The following is a 24,597-nucleotide window of genomic DNA, read 5'->3' as shown; positions in this document are numbered from 1 at the left end:
TTCCCGGAGGCGGCGGGCGACGGGATGGGAGCCGCTCCGCCCCCCTCTTCCTCCTGCCCTCCGAGGGGCACGTAGGGGAGCGCCCCTTCACCGTAGTCCTGGGCGCCGGTCCCTCCTCCCGCTTCTCCGCGGCCGCCCCAAACGAGATGCCCTGGCAACTCCTTATATACATGTATATATTTATGTATGCATATTTGTATACAGGTCGCACCCGAGAAGCTGCGGGCGGGTGGCCGCGGCCGGAGCAGAGGTGGCCGCAGGCTGAGCTGCCCCGGCGGAGAGTGCTGCGAGCCTCCCGGAGTGCCGGCTCCGGCGCAGCCCTGCGGCGGGATCCGCTGCTTCGGAAGCGCCTCATGTCTACCAGCAGGTTCGTGCAGAAAGATTCGGACCGGCGGAGCCCTGGCTGCGGCTTGGAGAGTTAATAGTGGCCGTTCTTCTAAGATCTACACACAGTCGGCGCTCGGGTACTTTTTATCTTCAAGCTTGCAGATTATCCTTCGTAGTAAGTTGATGTGAATCGCATCACCTGTATTTTCTCTTTTTTAATATTTACGTGCCGTTATTTTCAATTTGTTCACTGTTCCATGTGTAATCACTTCAGTAAAGGTTAAAACAGCAAACTCCCATGCCCTGTTTTTCTTGCAGGTTCCCTGAACTCTCTGGGACTCCCTACCTTTCTCAATTCCTTAAGTCCTATTCTTGCCTTCAAGTGAGGTGAAAACTGTTGGAATTGTCAGTTACCCATGGCATGTCAGCAGAAGATTACACGTCTTGGTATGGTAACATGCTAGTCAGTAAGGATTAAAAAAAGGGAACATCTGCTCCTGAACACTCTCTTGTATTTTCAACAAAAGACAGAAGCCAGATGAACTAGAAAAGAAGAAGAAATTAAAGGAGGACCATTGATTGCAGATGGATGAGTAACCATTGACCAATGTCAGTTATGCTTTGAGTGAGGGGGGCTCTTGCAGGTAGCAACAATATAGCACGTTTTATTTAAGATTGCACCAGACACAAGGCAGAACTGTGTGTGAAGCCCAATTGCAAGAGAGTCTACAGCAAAATCTCACATCATACAGACTTAAAATTCTGCTTTTAAGACAGGCCTAATAAGTATCCAACTATTGGAAAAAAAACCCTTAACTGACAGTCATAGGCACTACTGAACATAAATCCATAGCAACTGAGGCTTCTATACTTGGCTCACAGAATGCCTTGGGTCTTTCCAGCATGCGTTGGCCCATACGCGAATATTCCTGGGACTGAGGGTTTGGGGTCACCTGTGCCTGGCACAAGCTGAGCACAGGCAGAGAGCCTTTTGTGGTCAGAAACACAGCAAGCAGTGAGCAGGGTTTGGTAGTTCAGTTGCTGGCTCTCCCTCCCATGCCCACATCTTGATTTGACTGAGATAATAAAATAAGCAAGTTTCACATGTTAAGGATGAAATCTACTTGGGCAGCTCTTTGACCATTAGAAAGTTGAAAGTATTTTCCTATTCAGCCATATATTTCCTACACTTTGTTAGTTGCTTCATTGCATCCAAGCACAATAAAATCCCAGTTTAACCACATAGAATGTGTTAATGAACTTTGAGCTTCAGGTGAGTTACCCCTCCAGATGATAAAGCAAGTCTCTTGTCTGTCTTCCTCAGTTAAGCAAATATTAGGAAGAAAAAGGTCTTTAGAAATGGCAAGGGTACATCAAAATAAGTAGAAGCATTAAAACAAAAGTTGGAGAAAGGAGCATGTTTCCTCATTGACTGAATATATTTTTTTAAAATAGTGTCTGAAGTATAGCTAAGGAGTTAGGAACTGAGTAAATTTTGTTCAAAATAGATTCATACCATGAAAACTAATAATATTATACAATTTAATACTCCCAGTAAAAGCAATTTTTCAGTTGCTTAAAATGTCACTAAGGCAGAGCAAATTATAATCTGGTGCTTCCTGCAAATGTGTTGACATGGTTCATTAAATTAGTCATTCTTCTTGACAGCTTTTCAATACATTTCTGGAACATGATTCTCTAACTGTTCTCAGTGGATGATAAGCAGGATCATTTGTGTGTACTCCTACCCATTCCAATCTGAAAGAATGATTTAGCCTCATCTTTTGTTCTGTACCTTAAATTCCCATGCAGTTCATTAGAAGTTAATCACCTGATTTCCTTCCTTCTCAAGAGCCATGTGTTACCGTTCTTTGTATTTACTCTCAAAAACTAGACTTAGAAGAAACAAATCAATTTAAGTCAACTTATGTCCCATTATAGTAAGGGATTTATGTACTATTGCAGAGAAAATGTGAAACCTTGTCAAGATGAAGCACCTGACACTTCTCTAGAATATGTTCCTTGAAAGCTTTTCACTAGAACACGTAGAACAACATTTCAATTTCCAGGGCTGGGTTGAATCTGGAGAGATGCTTTCCTGGAGGGCTTTAGAGGTTTGACATCCCCAGTGTTTGGGAAAGTAGAGAGCATCCATCATTCCATGAGACAACAGCTATTCTAGGTAGTTAAAACAATGATACATGAACGTAGGGCTTGATGTTTCCAAGGGTACATCCTGTTTTTGTCTTCAGTGATCCTATTTACAAATTCTAACATGTTGTGCCAGACAGCATACAGATGGGAAACAAATGTCCAATTAGATGTCAAGAATAACAAGTTGACATTTGTTCTCTTCACAAGAAATTACTTTTTCACCTTCCATTAGGCTTCAATAAATATTATCAAATGATTTTTTCTGGCTGAGGTCAGTAAAATCCTGTCCTTTGAGTAATTTAGGTTCTCTATGCATAGAGGTTTCTTAATATTTCTGTATACCTCCAACTCTGTGCTAAAGCCCTTGTTGCTCATTCTTTCTTCACTTACTGAAGGTAAACTAATTTGTTCACATGTGATCATATACTTTATTTTCAAATATCACCTTTGATATTTCATAGTTGTTATATTGAAATGTTTCAGATTAAAAAAAAAAAAGCAAGAGAACTTTTGATTTTTTCCTCTCCCAAAACAATTAACTCATTTATTTTTTCTCCTCTGCCAGAAACAGTTCTAATAACATAACATCTACAACATTTGTCATTCTTACTAACTGTATAATATAACAGTGGATATTGGTAACAATTCTTTGTTCCCATGTTAGTGAGATAAGGTAAGACAGGTCATCAGAGCTAGCTAAGGAAATACGATTTCCCAAGCACATGTAGATTTAGTGAGGCCAGACTGTATCAAAGTGTTTCTGTTGAAATCTTGCACTTAATCCTGGATACTTCATCCTCCCTGGAGGACTTAATGCTTCCAGAGTCTGTTGAGAGAGCAGGTCTATATTAGCTTGGAGGATCCTGACTGAAATGGGTCAAGGAATGCAGTGCAAGAGCTCCAGCAGAGGAGGAGGAAACACTGACAGCCTGGCACAGTAACAATTTCGCTCACACAGCTGCCTCTAGAAAACAGACCAGCTCATCTTGGCATAAAAGCTTGAAGGCACTGATACATTCCCCTTCTTAAACCATTCCATTTTGGATATATGGCAGGAAGCTAACACAGGTGTGCAATGCAATAAATAAACAGACATTTTTCTTGTTCTTTTGCCTTTCTTATCATCACCTTTTTTTGTCCTTCCTTGCCTGAGCCAGTTTATCTCCCTAAACTGCCGTTTTCATTTGTCTGTCTGTTGTAATTTTTTTTATTTCCTTTGGTTTTCATCTTTTTTTCTTAGAAACCGATACAAGACTGCTGATTACCTGCTGTTGGGAACAATAAATAAAGTATAGGTATACATTTCTTCTGCCTTGGGGAAATATGTTGTCAAAACATTTAGAATATTTTATTAGAGACTGGTTAGAATTCCAGGGACAAATATTACTGAAACCTAAATTTTTATTCCCAGCATGTACTGTTTAGCAAATAACAGTCTTGTCTAAGTTCTAGCAAAGATGTTGCAGCTGCAGTTTTCTTTTCTGCCTTTTCTTGTCTTTGTGAAGATAAATCATTATCAGTCTGTGACAGTAAAACCGAGGTAAACTTTCTCATCTTTGGCATTTCTTATCATTGTCAAATTCTTGCATCTGTGCAACTTAAATATGAAATGATGTCTTCCTTTTTTTTGGAACCAGCAATTACTGACAACAAGAAGCTGGCATCTGAAAAGAAAACAAACAATTAAGATGACATTTATGGTAAACATTCTGTATCACTCAGAAAACTAGAGCTTCCAATCCTGAAGATTCCGTCTGCATCTTTACAAAGGAGCTTATTGAGGTTATGATAAAAGTGACTGTGACATTCATGTTACTGAGTTGCTGAGACAGATAGTATGAAATAACATCTTAGCTCCCTGAAAGTGCTAAATGCAGAACCAAAATAAAAAACTCCTAACAGTTTGAATGGGCTGCCCATTCAAAATATATTAGAAGAATCGTTAGGGTTTCTGCATCAAAATTTACTGAAAGGACTGTCTTGAGATCTAGATGTATTGAGAAAAAAAAACACCTGGAGTGAGGAGATCTATCTTCACCAAGGAGGACTTCAGGACACAGATGAAAAAAACATGTTAGAAGCTTGTGGCTTAACAGCAAGGATCATAAGACAGGGTTCTAAGTAGATCACTGTGGCTGGCATAAATAAAAGCAGGAATATCTAAATAATAACATAGGAGATAAGGTTGTGCACTGGTCTATGATTCATGATGCTGAAAATGTTTCATACTCAGATTCTTACACCATTACAGCAAACAGGGTTCTGCAGATCTTCCCTATGAAGATCTGTTCAAATGTTCTCAATTTTAAGTGCCTTGAGGAAAACTTTGTCTTGCTTGTATATTGCCAGAAACAAAAGCTGCTTAGTCCTGCTGTTTTGGTATCTCTGAACACTGCTATAGTAGGGCCATCCAAAAATAACTGACACATGTTTATAGATTGCTTTTTTACATTCATTAAGACAAATTAAATCAAGTTCCATCGTACATTGAGTCAAAGAAAATCTGGAGTCATACTTTAAGGTCTTCCATTTTTACACACATCATAGAAAAACTTTGGCAGTACCACTCAGGCTGTCTTGCTTTGTTCAAGTGAGTGGCAGAGAAGCAGTAGTGGCTGATCTGATGTAACAGAAAAGCATTTTACAGACACAGATAAGCCAAAAGAGTCCTCTACTGACATATCTTCACCCAATATTGTCAAGAGCAAAATACTGCCATAGATGTGGCAAAAGCAAAGGTGTTTTACCAGCTGACTTGGGTTTTTTCCTCTTTCAGAGTCACGTGGTTTTAATCTGTCATTGGTGCCTTGGCCTTGGAAAGAAGCATTTTTGCCTCATTAAGAATTCAGGGATCCAGATACTCCGCAGACTTTCCCTGGTATGCATTTGGCTCAGTTTGAAGAAAGGAAAATCCAAGTAACCCCTTAGCCTGGCCACCTGAAGGCCAATATAAATCACAGACCTGCTGTCTTAAGCTGCTGCTCTAAGTCACTAAATAAACAAACAAACAAAAGACCCTAGTGGGAATTGCCATTTTTATTTTACATATTCTGTGTTATTTATCAGCGGTAGAACAGTATTTGTGCTTTTTGTAGCAGCGTTAGTGAACCTGTATCTGATTACTGGTCTGGACAATTCCTCAGTCCTTCTGCATGTCAGGGGATCTCTCTTAGAAGCTCAGGGCTTTGTTTCACGTGTTTTAAATAACGTGGGAAAGCGAAGACTTTTCAATAATTAGAAAGGATTGCTTTTAATTGACAATGCTCAGATGGAGCTCAACCAGCTTAACAGGCGTTAAGCACTTCAGCGCAGCAGCGTTACCGCTCCCCCTGGTGGGGACGCGGCGGCTGCGACAGCGCGGGAGCCTCGGCCGGGGCGCTGCGGCTGCGGCGAGCTGGGGGATCTCATCTGATCCCGGGGTGATATCCCGTCTGATCCCGGGACGATCCCTGCTGACTCCGGGGCGATCTCCTTCAGATCCCGGGGTGATATCCCGTCTGATCCCGGGACGATCCCTGCTGACTCCGGGGCGATCTCCTTCAGGTCCCGGGATGATAGCCCTTCAGATCCCGGGGTGATCCCCTCAGATCCCGGGATGATAGCCCTTCAGATCCCGGGGTGATCCCCTCAGATCCCGGGGTGAGTTCCCGCCTGACACCCCATAGATCCACCCCGCGGGCTCCGGCCGCATCGGTGTACGTGTCCCGCTCCGCGGCTGCGGCGGCGCTGCGAGCGGGGCCGCCCCTGCCCAGCCCAGGGTGCCGCGCGCGGCCGGGGCGGGGCCGCTGCCGTGCTGGGCGGGGCCCCCCGCGCCGGGGCAGCATGGCCGCGTTCGCCGACCTGAACCTGCCGCAGGGGTCGGACAAGAAGTCCTTGCAGAGTCTGCTGGAGGCCGCGGCGCACTGTAAGTCCAGCCCTGCACAGGGTCGAGCGGGAGGGCGGCGGGGCGGCCCGGGGCTCGGCGGGGCGGTGCTGGGAGGGGCAGCGGGACGGGAGCGCCCGGCTCGGGGAGCAGCCGGAGCCTGCGGGCTGCGGTGGGCGCTCCCGGGGGAAGCCTCGCCGTCCCCCCTTGCCGGCCGCCGCACGCGGTTCCCCTGCGCCCTTCCCGCTCCGCCCGCAGCTCCTGCAGGTGAGGTGTCCCGGGCTGGGTCTGAGTAGGACTGAGCAGGGGAAGCTCGTGGTGTGCCTTGCAGGCTCTGCCTCTGCTTATCCCGGCGTAACAGTTGGGTGTTCCCAACGTGGACAAGTTTGTCCGCCTGCATTTTCCTGTGGCCCGGCCGTTTTCCTGCTGCCGTGCAGCCGGTGCTGCCCGCCCGGTGTTTGACGGTGATTTAAGTGCCCCTGGCAAGTGCACCATCTCCAGAGCCCTCGCGAACGGCATCTGGTGCTCGCTCTGGGCAGGCAGGTTTGGAGCGCTCACTTCGCCTCCTCCCACAGCGGTATCTCTCGCTGTGTCTCTCCCAGTTCCGCGTCGTCTGCAGTTTTAACAACTGTCCTGAATGTACTTAACAACTTTCTGTAAAGAAAGTCAAGAACGGGGCCAAACTCGACCAAATCTTTGAAGACCCCAACCCCAGGTATTCGTGTTCTTAAAGCTCTGCTATTGAATAAGAGTTGTCAGGCCTGGGATATGTTAAAAGCCCAACAGATTTATTATTATTATTATTATTATTATTATTATTATTATTATTATTATTATTTATTATTTATTATTATTGTTGTTTATTATTTTTAAGTATATTTTGGCTGAACTAATCTTTTATAAAAAAGTGAAAGGGAAATATGCATGCGATATTGATTTTAAGACCTTTAAGTAATGAGTGTTTATCAGTTTTCTGATTGTTTTTTTCTAATTTGTGTGTTTTTCAGTGGGCTATTCTGCAGTTGCTCTTAATCATGTCATTGATTTTAAAGAAAAGAAACAGGTAATTTTTCTTGGGGCTATTTTTTTACTGTATTTTCTCTAGTAAACCTACTGCTTTATTGTGTGTTCCTAGATGGCTTTATCTGCAGAATGCACATCTAGACACAAGTACAAAGCCCTGTATTTGTAAAAAGGCCTTACTTTTTATGATTTAGTAAAATAGCCCAGGGGTTAATTTTTAATATGGTTCATATAATGTCCTATGGAAATAGTTTTGTTAGCATGGTAAATTTCTTCTTGTGTTTGGAACACAACTTTTGTTTACTTGTAACCCTAACTCATCACAATTGTAATAACTTTGTTCTGTTTTCTTTTAAGGAAATCATCAAGCCAGTATCTCCTTCAGAGTTGTTTCCATCTTTGCCTATTGTACAAGTATGTCTGGTCACATTCTAGCTCTTTGTTATTATTCTGAGTTATGTTTTTTACCTTGGTGTGTTTGTATATGTGATTTTGTGTATTAGGTGTTAATCAAAAAAGAGGAATTTGTCCGTTGTTTGACAATTAAAGCACCAAGCATTGGAAGAATCGTGCACTCACATTACAGTAGGCTCTATTCATTATTTTAGGAATTTTTAAAGTAACCGATTTGTGTGAATTCTGAATCTGCTTGTAGTTAAATAATTACAGTACAAATCTTGAAATTTGAGTTTTGGAAATAACTTCCTGGTTTTGATGGAGCAAAATTTGGATATAATGAAATACAAGACTTTATTTCAGGTCACTGGTGAATTCAGGAACTGATTTTGCTTGCAGTGGCCTGGCGGGGGAATCAGAGCAGTAATAGAAAATACTCAGTTTTTCTTCTTTTTTTTTGTTTTATTTCTTTCCTTTTTATTGACCCTTCCTCGGAGAAACACTGTGTCATTATTTATAAGGACAGGAATAATATCAAAGAGATAATATGAATTAGGGAAGTGTAAATACAGACTTTAGAGAATATACAGACTATAAGCAAGGCACTATTTTTTTTTTGTAGTGGACTGAGTGGAAATCACCTTGGTATTTTTTAAGTCTTTTATATTATTTCTGTTTCTCTAGGGGACATCTAAAAGAATTAAAGTCTTAACCCGGCTAACACTTGTTGTTTCTGATCCTTCCCACTGTAATCTCTTGGTAAGTATATTTAGCAATCAATTTTTCAATTTTTTTTTCTTTTCTCCATGAATGAATAACATTTTGGAAATTGTACAAGGACAACTTCCTAGATTTATAGGGCACACAGCAGTGATTTCTCAGCTTGCATCTTTAATAAATAAAGAGCTGCAGACTTATGAGACTGGATATGACTTCTGCTGATCATCTGTGGATATGGAAAAAGAGTTCTGTTCCTCGGTTCTTTTCGTTAAGCCTTCTCCTTGTGCTTGTGTTTTAGTGCTACGTGATTGATTGATGCAAAAGGTGTCACTGCCTTACTAGGTGGGTGGCATAAGCCTCAAGCTGAGAATGAATGACTTCACAGTAGAGACCTACTATGTAATTGGATGATTATTGGCTTTGGTTTAGTACTTGACAGGGAAAAAGAAATTTTCTTGTTTTGGTTATGATCATTGTGGCTTTGGTATCTGCCAGAATTCAAGGTAGTAATTGTTTGCTCCTTTTGTAGAGATCGACATCTGCAAATATAAGGTTATATGACATCATAGCAGTATTTCCAAAGACTGAGAAACTGTTCCATGTAAGTACAATCATTTGATCTGTAATGCCCATTCAACAGCTTTTAGTGCCTTGAGCTGGTTTAAGTACTTGCTTTGTTTTGATGTTATTTATCATTCTATAAAGACTTCCTGGGGCTGATTAAGCCTTACAGGCTGCCTGGTCAGTTAATAGACTGAGAGGGCTGGGAGGGTTGCAGGAGGCTGCAAGGCCTCGAGGTGATAGATTAGTCTGAAACTTTTAGCTGATCTACCTGATGAACAGACTTGTATGCCCCTGTGCTGTGGTTCCCTTTGTGTGTCTTGCACTCTAGTGAGGAGAGAGAACATCCTTTTTCCCCTGATGTATGTGTACTATCATCATGTAGAAAAATTCTGTCTTGAACTTTAATTTCTCAAACTTTTAACTTCCCTAAAACACACTTGTGATCTTCTGGTAGCACAAATTATTCCTGATCTCTGAAATGGCAGGGAGGATTTTGAAGTGGAACTAATGTGGTCCTGAGCATTACCTTTCTTCCTTTTAGTCCTACATCTTCTCTTGAAAGTTTGTCAAAATGAATAACTGATCTCTTTTTTTTTAAATTTTTTTATTTTAAATCAAAAGATGAGCAGGAGCTTATGAGACAGAGACAGTTTTGGTTGTCACAGCATCTTATGAACAGATGAACTAAAATTTACGAAAGGAAATAAGCCTGACTAAACTCAATAGCCATTGTTCCATTGCCAGACTGAGATTTCTGGTTTTGTTTTGAACGCTCAAGTTGAATGATAGATTTGTTACTTTGCCTGCTGAGGAAACCATTGAGGCTGTACAAAAGTAGAACAGCCTCAGGGGAAATACTTGAGGGCAGATGGTCATTTTCTCACTCAGATTTCATCTTGACTGTTCAGAGTAAACTTGCAACTAAAAACTGCCTCCACAAAATTGATGAGTCTTTGAAGGTGTTACTGAGCAGGTGCTGATGTTTGCAGCAGTGGTAGCACTAATGACAGAAAACAGTAGGTGTGAGTAGTTTTCAAACCTTAGGACTAATTTGTGACCTTAGCTCAACAACATTGCTTCTCTACTGGTTTATGTTAATAGAAATGCCAATGTTTTGAACAAGCACCCCAGTACTATGCCACTTTTATGATGTTAGAAAAACAAGGTGTTGCCAGTGTGTTTGACCATGAACTGGTTTGTTTAATTTCTCATGTTTGACTGGACATTAGCAAAAGTTGATACTTGTGAATACAGTGATGTGCAGTAATTCTTCAGCCATTACAAAAAGCACCAAGCATCATATTGTCTTCCAACCTTTATTCATAGCTGGTATTTCTTGAATAGAACTTTCCTACCAGAAAAAATTCTAGTTTTGAAACACTGAGGCAGAAGGATCTCAGCTTGGTTTGTTGGGTGATAGATGTTCACCTACATTTCCCTTTTGAATTTTATTCAAATTGTTCTCAAATACTTGTTAACAGCTGATGTCAATGTTCTGATCAGGTGGAACACTTTGAAGCAAGTTATGCTTTTATCAGAATTTTTCTTGCAAACCCCAAAATTGTGATGTTTGACCTGTTGTAAACTCATAAATAATAACATTAAATCTGAACTGTGAGAGTAGGTGGAAGCGTCCCATCTCTGTTAGCCTTTGGCAGTCAGGAAGCAGGCATGCTTGCTGTGTGAAGCAGTGTCAAGGAGACACAGGGACACCAAAACCAGATTGAGAGTCTCTGGAGAATTCACTTTCAAAGGAAACTTACCAGTTTAAAACTGGGTCTGGTGGGTCTTTTTTACATAAGTTAAAGTCACTTTCTAGTACTGCTGAGTACCTGTGTGACACATTACAATTATATTCTTCTGTTTTGTTTTTCTAAATTATTTCCCCTTCTTTTTAAAGACTTGTCCAAGTAAAGTACAAAGAAAGAGGCTGTAGAAGGTGGGCTTAAAAGAATCTTTCAGTAGAAGAGTTCAAAAATTAATTATAACTGTTACAGCTTAATGAAACTAGTTTCTGAATTTTATTTTCCTTGCAAGCTTTCAGGACTCCTGGGAGCATGACAGAAACAAATGGTCGTAAAATATGTTTGAGCCCCACTCTTCACTCTTAACTTTCAATCTCTGGCAACAGTATAAAATCTCACTTCTCAAGTGAACTCAATCAGTTGTCATGTGTTTAAAAAGGCACCCGAAGCTGGTAATCAGCAGGAGAATGCTGTGTTGTTTTATGGAGAAAAAATGGGGTATCATTTAAAGGTGGATTATTGGGTTTTTTCAGCTGTATCATGAGTCCTGCTGCAGTTGGTCATCCAGCTGCAGCAGTGCCTAAGCTGTTGTAAATATTTCTCCATGGGAAACACTCATTTCTGCTGATGAGGCTGCTTGTGTGCGTAGCTGCCTGGCAGTTTGCTTTGAGGAACATGCTTTTGGCCAGACAGTAACCAGAGTTTTTGCCAAGTTATTTTTCAGGCAGGTTGACTTTCCTGCTCTGATTGAGCAATGTGGATAGTTGTGCTCGTGCAAAGTGGATGGCTGTGCTCTGGGCAGGCCAGTGCAGATAGAGACTGACCAGGTGACCCTGACAAGTGATGTACAGTGTGTTAGGACAGAAGCAGGATTGTCAGTGAGACCATCATCATTGCTTCCATACTGGCAGCACTTTGAGCTGGAGATGGAACCCCAGCATGTTTTGTTTAAACTGCATGAGGTGAAAGGCTTCATCCTCACATTCAGGGCAGGTTGGTTTGTTTGCCTTTTGTTTAAAGATTTTTGATTGTCTAGGCTCTGTGTCAATTCCATAGAGGTCTGACACAAGTGACATTACACATGGGGTTTCAGCACTGACATTTGGCTCTAAAGACTCATCGATGTTTCTCTGTTAACAGTAGAGCCTTCTAGAGTGGGTCATACACCACAAGTTAACCTTGTGTTTTAAAACTGGCTTTTGGTAACTCAGCATTTTCTCAAGAGCATAATTTTTCTCACCAACAATTTGGCAATTATATTCTCCATAGAACAGGTTTTTTCATGGTGTTGGAAAAAAATGTGTGACCATTGGAGATGTGCTCTTATTTTAGCATGTCCCCAAACCGGTGTGTCCCGTTTTGTCGCACACCAGGAAAGCTTCTTTGTGACTGAGTGTGGCAGTGATACGTACTGAAAGATGTGCTCAAAGTCTCCAAATAATTTATATCCTCAAGGGTACGAGGAAGCTGTGTTTGCCAATTTTAGAACAGGCTCCTTCTTTGTCTCCCAAAAGGATTGTTTTGGGCTGCAACAGGAATGCTCAGTCTGTGCCAGTGATAAGGTCTGTGCCTGTTGCTTTTCAAAACTTTTGCCTTTTAAAATTATAGACTGTTTTAATTGTATTAATTAGCTCTGTCTGCTGTTTGTTAGCAATTAGCAGACCACCAGTATCTCAAAAAACTTGCTCACGTAACTGAGGGTGTTGTGCAAAGCCAAATTTCAATGTTTATTCCTAAAATGTTTGCCAAAGCTTGCTTCAGAGCATCCAAACAGTGGTGTATTTATTTATTTATGGCTGCCTGGAGTTTCCCAGCAGATGGGGCTCTTGCCCACACCATGTCCAGGCAGGCGCTGGGCTATGCAACCACTGCATGTCATTTTTCTGGATGAAGTTGTTGCACTTCAGGTCCTTTCAGCCGGCAGGGTAACCTTAACTTGCCTGCATGTGTGGCTTGTCTGGGAGCCAGAGCAAGACTGAACGTTACAGTGCTTGGAGTTTTCCATGCAGTGCAGGAATTCCTCATGAGGAAGTATAACTCTTAATTTTGTTTTTCCTTGGTGGTATTTTCTGAAACATTCTTGTCACTGGAATCCTGCAGATATCCTGGTGTTTGAGTCACTCCTCCTCCCACTGCTTATTTTGCAAAATGGAAAAGAGCTTTTCAGTGTTTCTGGTGCTGATTAGGAAGGGTTGATTTCCCATGACATAGGGCAGCTCACATGCTTCTGATGTCTATTCTTGCTTTTCTTCATTTTTAACATTATTTCTTGCTGAATTTTCTAGGGCCTCACTGACATCTTTTCGAGGATGTGATTCAGAGCTATTTCTTCTGTTCATGTTCCCATAAATCATCTGTCTTGTAGTTTGTATTTTATGTAAGAAAAGAAGGAAAACTGGCTGTAGTAGGGCTGAACTTCCACATGCAAGTTCAATTCTATGGAATAGATTCCAACTGTGTCCTGCCTAACAGAGTTGATAAAGGTAGCACATGAAGGTAAAGTTTAGTCTGAATGGCCTGGTAGAGACGATTTAACTGCAAAAACCTTTTGATTTGCCCACATGCATGCTGTGGCTCTCTTGTTTAGGAGAGACTGCTATCAATAGCAAAGGAACTTTCCTAAAGCAGGGCCTCTGCTCTCATCTTCATCCAAATTCCATGTGAACAAACTGGTAGAAGAGTGGTTTGCAAAGCAATAGTCTGCCTTGCATTAGAGCAGCCCACCCCTGGGACTGCCTGCAACCCCCACTGCTTTCATGCCAGTGGGAGGAGAAATGAATGGTTGGCACCTGGCCCATGTGTATGTAGAGCAGTTGCTGGCAGGTTTCTGAATGCATAGAATTCCCCTACACACAGAAAATTCCTTTCAACTTCTTCAGCCTATTTTATCTTTATTACACCACTGCTTGCAGACATTAGTCTGTCCCTCTGTAATCTTTACCAGGTAGTCACATATAATACATACCTTGTGTGCATGAGGTTAGTGTAAATCAAGAGCTCCCTTTTATATGCAATCAATTTTCCCTGTATCTTGGTGTGAGGAGTCTCCACCCTTTGTTCATTCCCCCCATATCTTAATACAACCTGTAAATTGTGGTATGAATTCAAAGCTAAACTTTTAAACTTTAGCTTTCTGAGCCATCTTCAGACTCTGCCAGAGGGGTGGCTGTCAGGAGGGGCTGCACATTCTCCACCCAGCCAGGAGAGTGAGGCTCTGTGGATCGATCTCCAGTATTGGACACAAGGCACTGTCAGTAACTAATATTGTGCTTATCTTTTAGTCTTTGTTGCTTTTAGTAAAAATAATTAATCCTGAAAACAAACAGATACTGCACTGGAAGCAGAGCATGATGGGATAGGGGGACAGATTCTGGGTTGATCCCTTTGCACACTGGAGTTGTCCCTGTCACAGGTTGAACCTGTGAGTTCTTTTGTCAAAAGCAAGCATTGCATCTGCATGTCCTCTGTCAGGTAAAAGAAAACTAGTAAGTCTTGCTTTGGGGATGGTCATTATTTTATTGGAAAAGTAGTTCTCTTAGTGAGAGAAGACTTGGGGTTTAAGCCTCAGCTGCTCAGGCTGTGTTTCTGTAGCCCTGCTGTTCTGGTGACATACCTGCAAGGCATAGTACCTCTTAATTTTGAAAATGAACTGACCCTGGAGAGACATTTGTTGCATTAAGAAATGAAATAGAGCATTAGTGCACCTAAAATTGGTTATGGGGTTTTTTGGCATGTACAATAATCCATTCATTTTTCTTTGCTGTAGATCGCTTGCACAACTCTAGATGTGGATCTGGTATGCATAAATGTAACAGAAAAGCTGCCATTCTACTTCCGAAGGCCCCCTGTGAATATGGTAAATTTACATCTAAATTGTTTTCTTGCTGTTACACTGACATTAAATCCAGAATTTGAGTTGAATTCCCTACGCCTTTCCTCCCACCATTCCCATCCAAGTGGTTCTTTAATTTTCTTGCATAATGTATAGTGTTGTTTCAGATGTCCTTCACTTCAGGGCCTCCACTGCAGCAATTAATACACAGTGATGTAGTTGTTTTCTTTTTCTGCTCCTGTCCCCCACTTAAGAAGACAGAAGTGGTGTTTCCAAGGAATGGAAACAGAGCCTTAAGGCCAGTACTCTGCCAAGCAAGGAGATGTGGTGTGATTGCTGACTAAGCTGCTTCCCAAACCAGAAGTGGTACAGCTGTGTCAGAATAGATATACAGCCCTGTGGTTTAAAAGACAAAAAATGTGAATGACACTTAATTTAAGAGAAGGATGTTGTGCTGGTTACTTGGAAGACAACTGTATTAAATCCATACTTAGACAAAGGAATGTCTTGGTGAATGAACCAAATGTGGAATTGCTAGATATCTGCTATGGCTCACAAGATGTCCACCAGCCTGAATCAACTGGTTTTTTTAATTCAGTTCTGCCTGAATTAAATTTGGTGGTTTGCCAGAAAGCTTAATCTGAACATCCTCTTAGGTGAACTAGTTTTCTTCTCTGAATATATGTCAGGATTCATTCCACATGGGGATTTTTGGCTGATGTAGTCCTTAGTGCTTAAAAATTTAAATTTGGAATTGGCTACTAATCCTACTTCCTCTTCTCTGAGTTTGACCTAGAATAAAATTTAAAAATGTGGGAAGTGGTGATGTTTCTACAGCAGGATGTGGGACTAGAGGAGTAGGATCCTCAAAGTTTCAAGACTTGTTTCTGACCAGCAGGGGTTACCTGTTTCCTCAGCTCTGTGATAGTGGAAAGCCAATTACAATAAATAATTGGCAGGTATTTCCTTGTTTGTTAAACCTCATTTATCTGTCATCCCAAGATTGAAGTGCACATATCTGATGTACAGTGAAGCTTTCCCCCATGCTGCTTTCATGCTTTGCTGGGCTCTTACTGGAACAATTCCGCCTTAATTTTTTCATATACAACACAGTTAAACTGAAAATAAGCTACATCAGTAACAGACAGCAGTTGTTAGATCGTTAGGCTTCTCTCCTTTTGATTTTTGATCACTGTCTTTCATGTGAAGGCAATAGATCGAGGCATTTACTTTGAACTTCTTTACACACCTGCCATCAAAGACTCCACAATGAGAAGATACACAATTTCAAATGGGATCAGCCTGATGCAGATCTGCAAAGGAAAGGTAAGCTCTCAAAGTGAAAACAGTGTAATTAATTCAGTTCAAATTCTTCTGGAGTTATACAGACTGAGCCATTTTAAATGAGGATGATGCCAGGGTATCTGTGGGTGTGACTGAATCTTTGCCTGCTAACACAAGGACACAATTATTCTAGTTCAAGCTGCTTCCAGCCGTGCACCACTGCATCCTTTCTTCTTAAGTTGTCAAGCTGTTGAATTCTTTTTTCAAAATAACTTTTGTGTTTTGATGGTATGCAATTCCCAAAACAAAGGTAGGAGGGGGTGGGGGAGAATAAAGTTCTAAAGATCTGAGGTTTACACTAGAACTGAAATCCATGCATTTCTCTAAAATCCCCCACTTCATATTTTTGCTCTACCAAAAGCTCTTTTTTGATAGTATAGATTGACTACAGGGAGTAGAAAACAATAAGACAAAAAGTAAAAATCTTGTTTTGTTAAATGGATAATAAATTCCATGTTTACAAAACAGACCCAACAGCTAGCTAGCTGGCTGTCAGCCAAAGTTTTGCTGCAGTCAGACCAACTGCTTTCTTCCATGCTACTGAAACCCAAGGAAGAAGTAATGCTGAGATGCCTGTAATCCATCGCTTTCATAACTTCCCTCCTCCCAGGCTACCAAGTTAAGCTGTCTGTCATGCTAGGTCCTCTCAGGCCATGATTTTTTAATAGGGAAGCGTATCGTAATACATATCCAAGTTTAAAAAAATTGTTGCTCCTGCCAACTTTATTAGAAATGGCCTTTGCCACAGCTAGTCCAGAGAAGCTGAAATTGACCTTACCCTGCAAATCTAGTCTGAAGTGGGATATAGAGCTTGGAAGGCAAATTAAAAATTACCTCAGTTCCCCTCAGGCATGGCAACTTCTATAGGACAGCAGCGTGAGTCAAACAGGTTAATTTCCTTGGTGCTACAGAATTAAGTATTTGCACAGCCTTTCCTTAGAAGCCCAGCTCTGGGAGCTAATTTCACACAAAACTGACTTGGACATGAATTATATACACAGCAGACTCATTTCCTTTGGGATTCCTTTTTTGCCAGTACTCCTCTTTCCTCTGTGCAGTTCAAGATGTGCTTCTCACATGGTTGCTGATTTGGAGAGCACCAGCTGAGTGGATGTCACAAACTGAGCAAGTGAGGTGTTCAGATGCTCAGGCTTGCACGGTGCCTTTTCATTCTGCATCTTTCAGTCTAGTGTATCATCTGTGCCTGGATGGTAAATTGACTGGACATGACAAATTATTTTTAGGAAGAGCTGAAAGAGGACCACTAGCTTGTCTTTACTTTTTGCCTCCAAGCTCAGTACCTAGTGGGCCAGCAGAGATGGTTGTTAGCCCACACTGACAATTTGCCTCCATCAGTTATGTAAAGGTTCTTTTTTAAATGTTTTTTAATGAGATGTGGGATGGTTGGTCCATAGGCTGCTTGCATTAGCACATGGCACACAGGTCTTGCCTTGTGTAATGAATAGTTGCTGAGCTGTTAGAAACTTTCGGATCCTTTTGTTCATCCTCTGTTACAGCAGGGCAGAGAAACTTGCCGAAGTTTACTGGTGTCCTCAGATCTTGCAATGAGCAGAGTCCTTAAAACATGTTAAAGTGTGCAGGGAATGAAGAAGGGACTTGGCTGCCTTACCAGACAGAAGGTGTGCATAGCCACAATCCCTCACCTCCTGTGTTTTGGTAATGGAGGTGGAGTGCTGCCTGGAGCAGTGTACTGAGTAGCTGCTGTCTCCTTTTCCTGGGGAGTTAGTGTTTTGCCTTTGAGTTTTTCCCTTTTAGATTTGCCTTTGCCTGCATCTCTTTTTATTTGCTAGTAATGCTTTTCTTGTCTGCTCTTGTCTCCTTCTTCTGTCTTACCCATCCCCTAATGGAAGCCAGTTGCCTTTGAAGCAGGTAGAGCATATCTCCAATGCACAGTGGGGAACCACAATCCTGTGCTGGTTCAAGATGTCTCACATAGCTGCTCTGGGAGCTTCTCTGAGCCTGGACACAGGCATTAGTTGCTACAACTCAGAGCAGGAGACTTAAATTTTCCCAGCAAACTCTTGCAGTCAGCACCACTGAAGCTCAAAAACACCCTTGGGATCCATGGTGCAGTCATTTTAAAGGTGAACTATGCAGAAAGAAATGTCCTAGGCACCATCAGGACGGGTGCTGTTAAGTCACTTTGATGTATGTATTGCTTCTGCTTCTGGCTTCCCTTATGGTAAGGTAGAGTTGTCTGTCCCATCTTCTCCTCAGCACACAAGGAAACCTTGGGCACAGTGTGAACATGCAGTCATTTTCATGTAGCCTTCACATACTGAGTTTCAGTTGCACACGGCATTTTTTTCCAGTGTCTGCCCTGCTCTTTGTGCTGGGGAGGTGGCAGGATGAGCAAAGCAGTGTGGGGAAGGGATATAAAGCCCCACCTTGAAACTGGAGGTGGCGTGATGTGTTGGTGGTACTGACGTCAGAGAGGGAAAGCCTTTTGCTGCCTCAGTACAGTTCTCATTTCCACCCCCTCAAGCAAGAATTCCCAAAGCGTTTTATTCAATATAATAAAAGGTGCAATGACGTTTTACTGCTGCAGAGTTTCCACCTGTGCAAAACAGTCTCCCCTTGGGTAAGCATCCTTGGAAGTTTAACTTGAGAAAAGCTCTGGCAGCTGAGCTGTGATATCTGTCAGCTCCTGCACACTCTCATACCTGCTCTGCAGAAACCACTTGGGAGAGGAGGGAGAAGGATTTATTTCTGCCTGGCAATTTTCATAGGGATGCCAGTGTTGAGGGAAATGAGTGTATGGCATGAATTGGCAGCCACTGCCTAGCTGTAGGTAGGTTTCCTGAAGCAGTGTGAGTTTGATTAAGGGCAACACAAATGCTGAGCTTAGCATCAAGTTGTACTGCAACAGAAAATTCAGAGCACCAGACTGTCCAAAGGCACTATCCGTAAACTGCTTTTGGGGGATCCTGGACTTCTAAATCCATTTCTGTTACAGCTCAGGGTGAGTTGTTGTATGTATGGGGCCTCTTTCAGCTGGTGTAAATAAAGGGAGCACTTCTTAACACAGTGTCTGCAGCTCTGCTTGTTTTTTTTTTACCCTTAACGTCCCTTTGAAGTCCACCATGAGAGATACAGGCTGATAGGACCTGCTTAATGCCACCACTCTTGGCATTTACACTGCTTCACCTGTCCCTCTTAAAGGTGCCATACTTATTCAACTTCTGCCTCTCTGTGAGAGGTTTATAACTGCAAGGGAGAGCTTGTGCCAGTGCCCCTCTCTGCATAGGGGACAGGGCAATAACTGATTTTAATCATGTCCCCAAATTAAGATCCCTACCCTGCTAGAGTTCACTTCGTCTGAGGGCCTCAGATACTCTGATGTTTAACTGGGCTCTGAGCCTGAACTTAGCTAATGCTCATAAAGGCTGTGCTACTTGCTGATCTTTTTTTTTTTTTTCCCATTTCTTGATGCTCTCTAACAGATGATTGTTTGTTCTCTTTTGTTTTCCAGAACATAGTTATATCTAGTGCAGCTGAAAGGGTAAGTCCCAGATTTTTTTTTTTAAGTCAGAACAATTGGAAGATTTATCTGTGACTTAAAATACAGCTTTAATTAAAAACTAAATATATAAAAAATGTGAGTTTAAATACGATTGCCATATCCAGGACTGTTTTAATCAATTTGTTTTACCAAAGAATTCTGTTACGGGTTTGGGAAATTTTTTGTTGTTTTGTTGAGGCTTCTTGAGGTTTTTTTGCTGCTGTGGTATTTTCCATGACAGTTTTCTCCCAGATGGAGACTCTGTTTGCCAAAACAGTGATATTTGCTATATTTCCTAGAGTATCTTCAGCAGCTTGCTATAATGTAGCATTTAATCTTGCCTCCCTAAAGGCAACTTGTCCTTCTTGCTCATGCTGTCAGCCTGCAAGTGAGGGCATGCACATATCAAAACTTCTTTTTTTTTGTTTTAGCCTCTAGAACTACGAGGTCCTTATGACGTGGCTAACCTGTATCCTTTTCCTAAGTCAAAGACAGCATTTAGTAGTAACATTTGAAAGTCCAGAGTGGTTTTGAAATTCTGTCATCCTTTACAGTCCTTGGACTTTATACAGGGATACTGGTTGGTGACCACTTCAATGAATCAGGGCTCTGAGTGTGTGTGGAAGGAGCAACACGTCTTGGTCATGAGCAGTCACTGTAAATACTAATGTCTGTGTTCAGCTTAGGGGTATGTTTTGTTGTGATATGCATTGATATTGTGTGGGTGTGAATGAAGAAATTAATAAAAACCATACAAATTTATGTACACTGTGAACCAAACAAGAAATCATTACTTAAGATCTCCAAACTGCCACATCTTTGGTAGTAGAAGCTATTAAATTATATTTATGTAAAATTAGAAGTTCCTATTGAGTGCTGATTACTTCTGTTCTGAATTTTGTAGTTCTTAGTTACATATGTAATGTTAAATAAGTGGTTGTATTCTAGAAACCAAGGAGAACGTCTTTTCTTCCCTTCATATACATTTTTATTACTCTCCCTTCCCCACCCCACAAGCACATCTCTGGACTGTCCCTCAAAGGGAAGGAGCATGCTCTGTGTCGTGAGAACTGTGTGGGAGGGTGTGCAGCCTGGAAGGATTTTATGCACAACATTTTCTTCCCTCTTAAAAGGAGCAGTCAGGCTCAACTCAAATTAATATACCTAATCTGGTGTCATTCCTGCAGAAGGTGGCTGGAAACTTTCCAGCACAATGCTTTTGTATCAGACAGTGCCCTTTCCCCAAAACTGAAATTTTCCATGAGATTTTTTTTTTTACTTGATTATGTATATCTAAAATATTCCTGCACTGACAGACTTTTATTTTCAAGAGTACTGCTTCTTGTCTGGTAAAAAGCAACATTGCCAGGAGCTTTCCAGGAGGGCTGCTGGGGAGCTGCGGCCAGGAGAACTGGGTGCCTCAGTTCCCTGCCTCTGGGTAACCTTATGCAAAATGTCACTTTGAGTTACAGCTTTGCTAATTCCAAGTTATTTGTAGAGTAAGCAAACCTACGTGCAGAGAGACTTCTCTATTCTGTTTGTTCCTTTCTGTGCATTTTGATCCTGAGTAATGGTGACAGAGGTTTGCTGTTTGGCCTGTCGGAAAGTGAAGCAAAGGCAGCCGTGTCCACCAACTGCAGAGCCACCATGCTTCATGGAGGTGAGCACTTGCAAACTCTTCTAAGTAACATGAGCATTTGTTAAACTGAGTTCCTCTCAATGCATATTTTCCACAAGGTCTGGGACCTTACAGAGCAAGTCAGATGGAGTTTTAGCTCCCTTGTTCAATAAATGAAGAGGAGCTTGTGGGGCAAGGGTGTTTTATTTTCCCATGTTGCCACCTTAGTAAATCAATGGCTGAACTGGTGGTGTTATCTGTGCTGGAGTACTCACTTAACCACGTTAACAAGTCATAAATGTTTAGCCAAAATAGGGACCTGCCTGCTCTGCTTCATAGTGAAACTATCCCGTTTCAGAACAGGTCCTTAGTGTTTCTTGATTTTTGTTGTTTATTCTGATGGCAGTTTAACTTTGTGACTGAGTAGTCATATCTAGCTCTTAATTTCAACCTCTGCCAAGGTTTGTTGGGTAGGTACGATTTCTAGTCACTTTCCCAGAAACTCAAGTTGCTTTAAGTTGCAAATGCTCAGTAGGATTTGGGTTGCGTCTCTTGTTTCAGAAGAGTTGGACCCTGAACCTGCTGTAATTCACAACAGGTAGCTTTGGTCTCTTGGTGAGGGTGTTCCTGTGAGCAGGGTCCTCCTCCAGCCAGCTACTCATCTACACAGAGACATAGTCTGTGTTGAAAGAATTTTTGTCAAGCTTATGTGGAATTTCTCAAGACTGTTGTCTATCTTACCTATCTATCTTATCTGTGAAATTGAATAGCAGATGCCATTTCCCTATCCCATAAAGAATTCTATCCCAGAATAAGTCAATATATTTTGGCAAGGTTCTTTCAGAGTCTCTTTGCTAACAGACTATTTGTAGGAAATTTCTTCTACCTTCAGGTTTTGCAGAGAATCTTCCCATCAGTGGTCATGAAATTGGATTGGGCTTACTAGGTTGTTTGGCAAATGTAAGGATTTTGGTAACATAACACACTAGTGTTTTGTGGTAATTTTGAGGGTTCCGTAAATAAAATTCTTGAATACCATAAAGCCACTTATTGGGTTTGTAGGGGATCCTCTGCCGATATAGCTGTGCCAGCACAGTCCAAGAGTCCTGGAGTATGTGAATGCATTTTTTCATACTTTTTAAGAACAGTATTTTTTGCTAAGTGCTTCAAGAATGTGTCCTTCTGTGATGATTGAACTAATTAAGCCTGATTTCCTATGGTTTTGTGTCTCTACAGCCCCTCAGCTTATGTAGACATCAGTTTTCCTTCTTGCTGTAATTCTGCATCCACCACTGCACTTCCCTGGATAGTTTCCCTACTCCATAATGCAGTGAATCCCCAGCTCCTGCCTGTCCAGGTTGCTTCCCTGCTGTGTGTGCTGACTGCGTGGCTGTTCAACATGTTGAGCTGTGCTTTGGGGCATGGACACCTGAACAGAGTATGCTTTAAGTGCATTAGTGCCATTTTATTTGAGGTACTGCAGTTTCTGCCTGTGTATTTCAGAAACTCGGAAGACTGCCTGTGGGGTGGTGTACACAGTGAAGAAACCTCGCAAGGTTGAGGAGGAAGAAACAACAGTGCCTGCCTGCAAAAAAGCTAAGACTCAAGCATGAGGACTGAAACAACTATCAACAGGAGCCTCTTGTTTACCCAGTGTTGAGTCTTCCTCCACCTTCCAGCCAACCTAATTCCTCCCTTACTACTTTGTTTAGCCTGGAGAAGAATTATTCTTGCCGTGTTCAAGTGAGGAAAGCTGTGTGAAGGAAAGCTGCTGAATGGTAGTTTACCACATCTGAAAGGTCATGCTGGGCTTCTGGCCTAGGTCAAGAGACTGACTCTTCACCCTGCCTTAGGTCTCCTGGAATTAGTGCAAACTCAAAATTTCTAACGTGGAAATTTTCACTTGTATATGCACATTCCTTTTTTATTAAAAATGTTTTGAAGAATGCATGTCTACATAGCCTAGCTGTAGGGGTTTCTTAAGTTTTAAGTGTGTATTTGTACAACTGAAAGCCAGTAGATGAAATTCACCTTAAGAGGCCTGTGAAGAAATAATAGTGCAGTGAAAAAAAAAATCTCTTTCCCATTCCGTTTTGCAATCAGTGACTGTAGTGATAGCAAGTATCGTGGATTTGTGTTACAGTAGGAATGACTGACCTGACTTGCCAGATATAGATCCCAAAGGCAATCTATGTCCTGCAGCATTTAAAGCCAAACAGTAACATTAGATGGTTAACCAGAGATGGAAGGGAAGAGCTCAAGGTTACCCTGAATGTGTGCTTATGGTTGCAGTGTAGCAGCTTTTGCAGTGTTTTGGTTGCAGTGTAGCAGCTGTCTCACCTAGGCCTAAGCAGTCTCCATGTCACATCATCTTTACTGCATCATTTCCTATTTTTTATATCTTGTTCTGGACTTGTCTTTGCACGTGTTCATTTTGCTGCCTCTTCCCCTTCCTTCTTCTAATGACTCAGTACCTAATCTGGCTGTCAAAAAAACAATCATAACAGATAATCAGCAGAGCATTTTCAGAGCTCTTCCAAATGTTGACTGAAGTTTTTCTTTTGATTAAACTAACATAAAAATTATGTAAGCTACTCTACTCAACATACCTGAGCCAGCTTTAGTGCAAATATTCCAGTTCTCTATTTGCGTCTCACATCAAGAGGAAGTCATAACACATAAAATATTGGGCTGAGCAGATCAGTTGAAATTCTCAATAGACTTAACAAGTTCTATATAATTCTAGTGTAAGTCACAACAGCTTTGCTTCATCCAACAAATAATTAAATATTTTTTCTTTATGTGATTATTTTGTTTGCTGACTTCATGAGTTCATTTTATTATAGGTATTGAGAAGTAATCTATATATATGCATACTGTAGTTTGTCATTTATGTACTTACCTCCAAAATAATGCTCCAACTAGAGAAGAAGCAAAATGTGTTTGGTGCAATTTTTCTGTCTTGCCTTGGCCAGAGAATCACCTACTTTGAGCATGACAGAAGTTGTTTGGCAAGTAGCATATAGAAAGAGGCTTTTGAGTACTTGAGATACTACTTGCCATTTGATTTGATTTAAAAAAATTAGTGTCTGCCTCTTTGCCCTTTAAGTAGATACAGTGTTTCAGGAGCCTATTGAAAAGTTTTTTCTCCCCCCATTTCCTGAAGCACATTGCTTTGAACACTTTGGTACCTGAATCATCGGTGGAACTGCTTCTTGGTTAGATGATAGACTGAGTTAGCCAGCAGTGATGTCATTTCTGTTTCCTGCAAGGCATGCTCCCAGGATCTGGGTAATTGTGCAAGAGCAAGTAGTGAAGTAGTGGCTTGCAGAGAAGGGCAGCTAGCAGAGGTGTGCCGTAATTTTTATGGAGAAGGATGTGTTCACAAATAAAGCTTATGGTTAGCAAGGTGACATGGGTGAGTTATAGTGCTTGTGGGAGAAAAGTCTAATCTGCCTAAAGCTGTTGGCTTCAGTATAGTGTAGCTGG

The 24,597-nt window shown here is 41.6% G+C and overlaps 1 protein-coding gene across 1 annotated transcript; it reads left to right on the top strand.

The window, feature by feature from the left end:
- The first annotated feature begins 6,282 nt into the window (after nucleotides 1–6,282).
- On the top strand, nucleotides 6,283–23,917 carry RPP30 (ribonuclease P/MRP subunit p30). The gene is made up of 11 exons (XM_071563322.1): nucleotides 6,283–6,385; nucleotides 7,351–7,406; nucleotides 7,724–7,780; nucleotides 8,447–8,521; nucleotides 9,012–9,083; nucleotides 14,558–14,647; nucleotides 15,833–15,949; nucleotides 19,461–19,490; nucleotides 19,922–19,959; nucleotides 21,071–21,150; nucleotides 22,612–23,917. The coding sequence occupies exons 1-11, from the start codon at nucleotides 6,304–6,306 to the stop codon at nucleotides 22,719–22,721; spliced, it is 807 nt and encodes a 268-aa protein (XP_071419423.1). The 5' UTR covers nucleotides 6,283–6,303; the 3' UTR covers nucleotides 22,722–23,917.
- Nucleotides 23,918–24,597: the final 680 nt, after the last annotated feature.

Source organism: Pithys albifrons, chromosome 9 (genome assembly GCF_047495875.1).
Source record: "Pithys albifrons albifrons isolate INPA30051 chromosome 9, PitAlb_v1, whole genome shotgun sequence".
Taxonomy (NCBI): domain Eukaryota; kingdom Metazoa; phylum Chordata; class Aves; order Passeriformes; family Thamnophilidae; genus Pithys; species Pithys albifrons.
The sequence above is the reverse complement of the archived record's forward strand: the minus strand, read 5'-3'. Positions and strand labels throughout refer to the sequence as shown.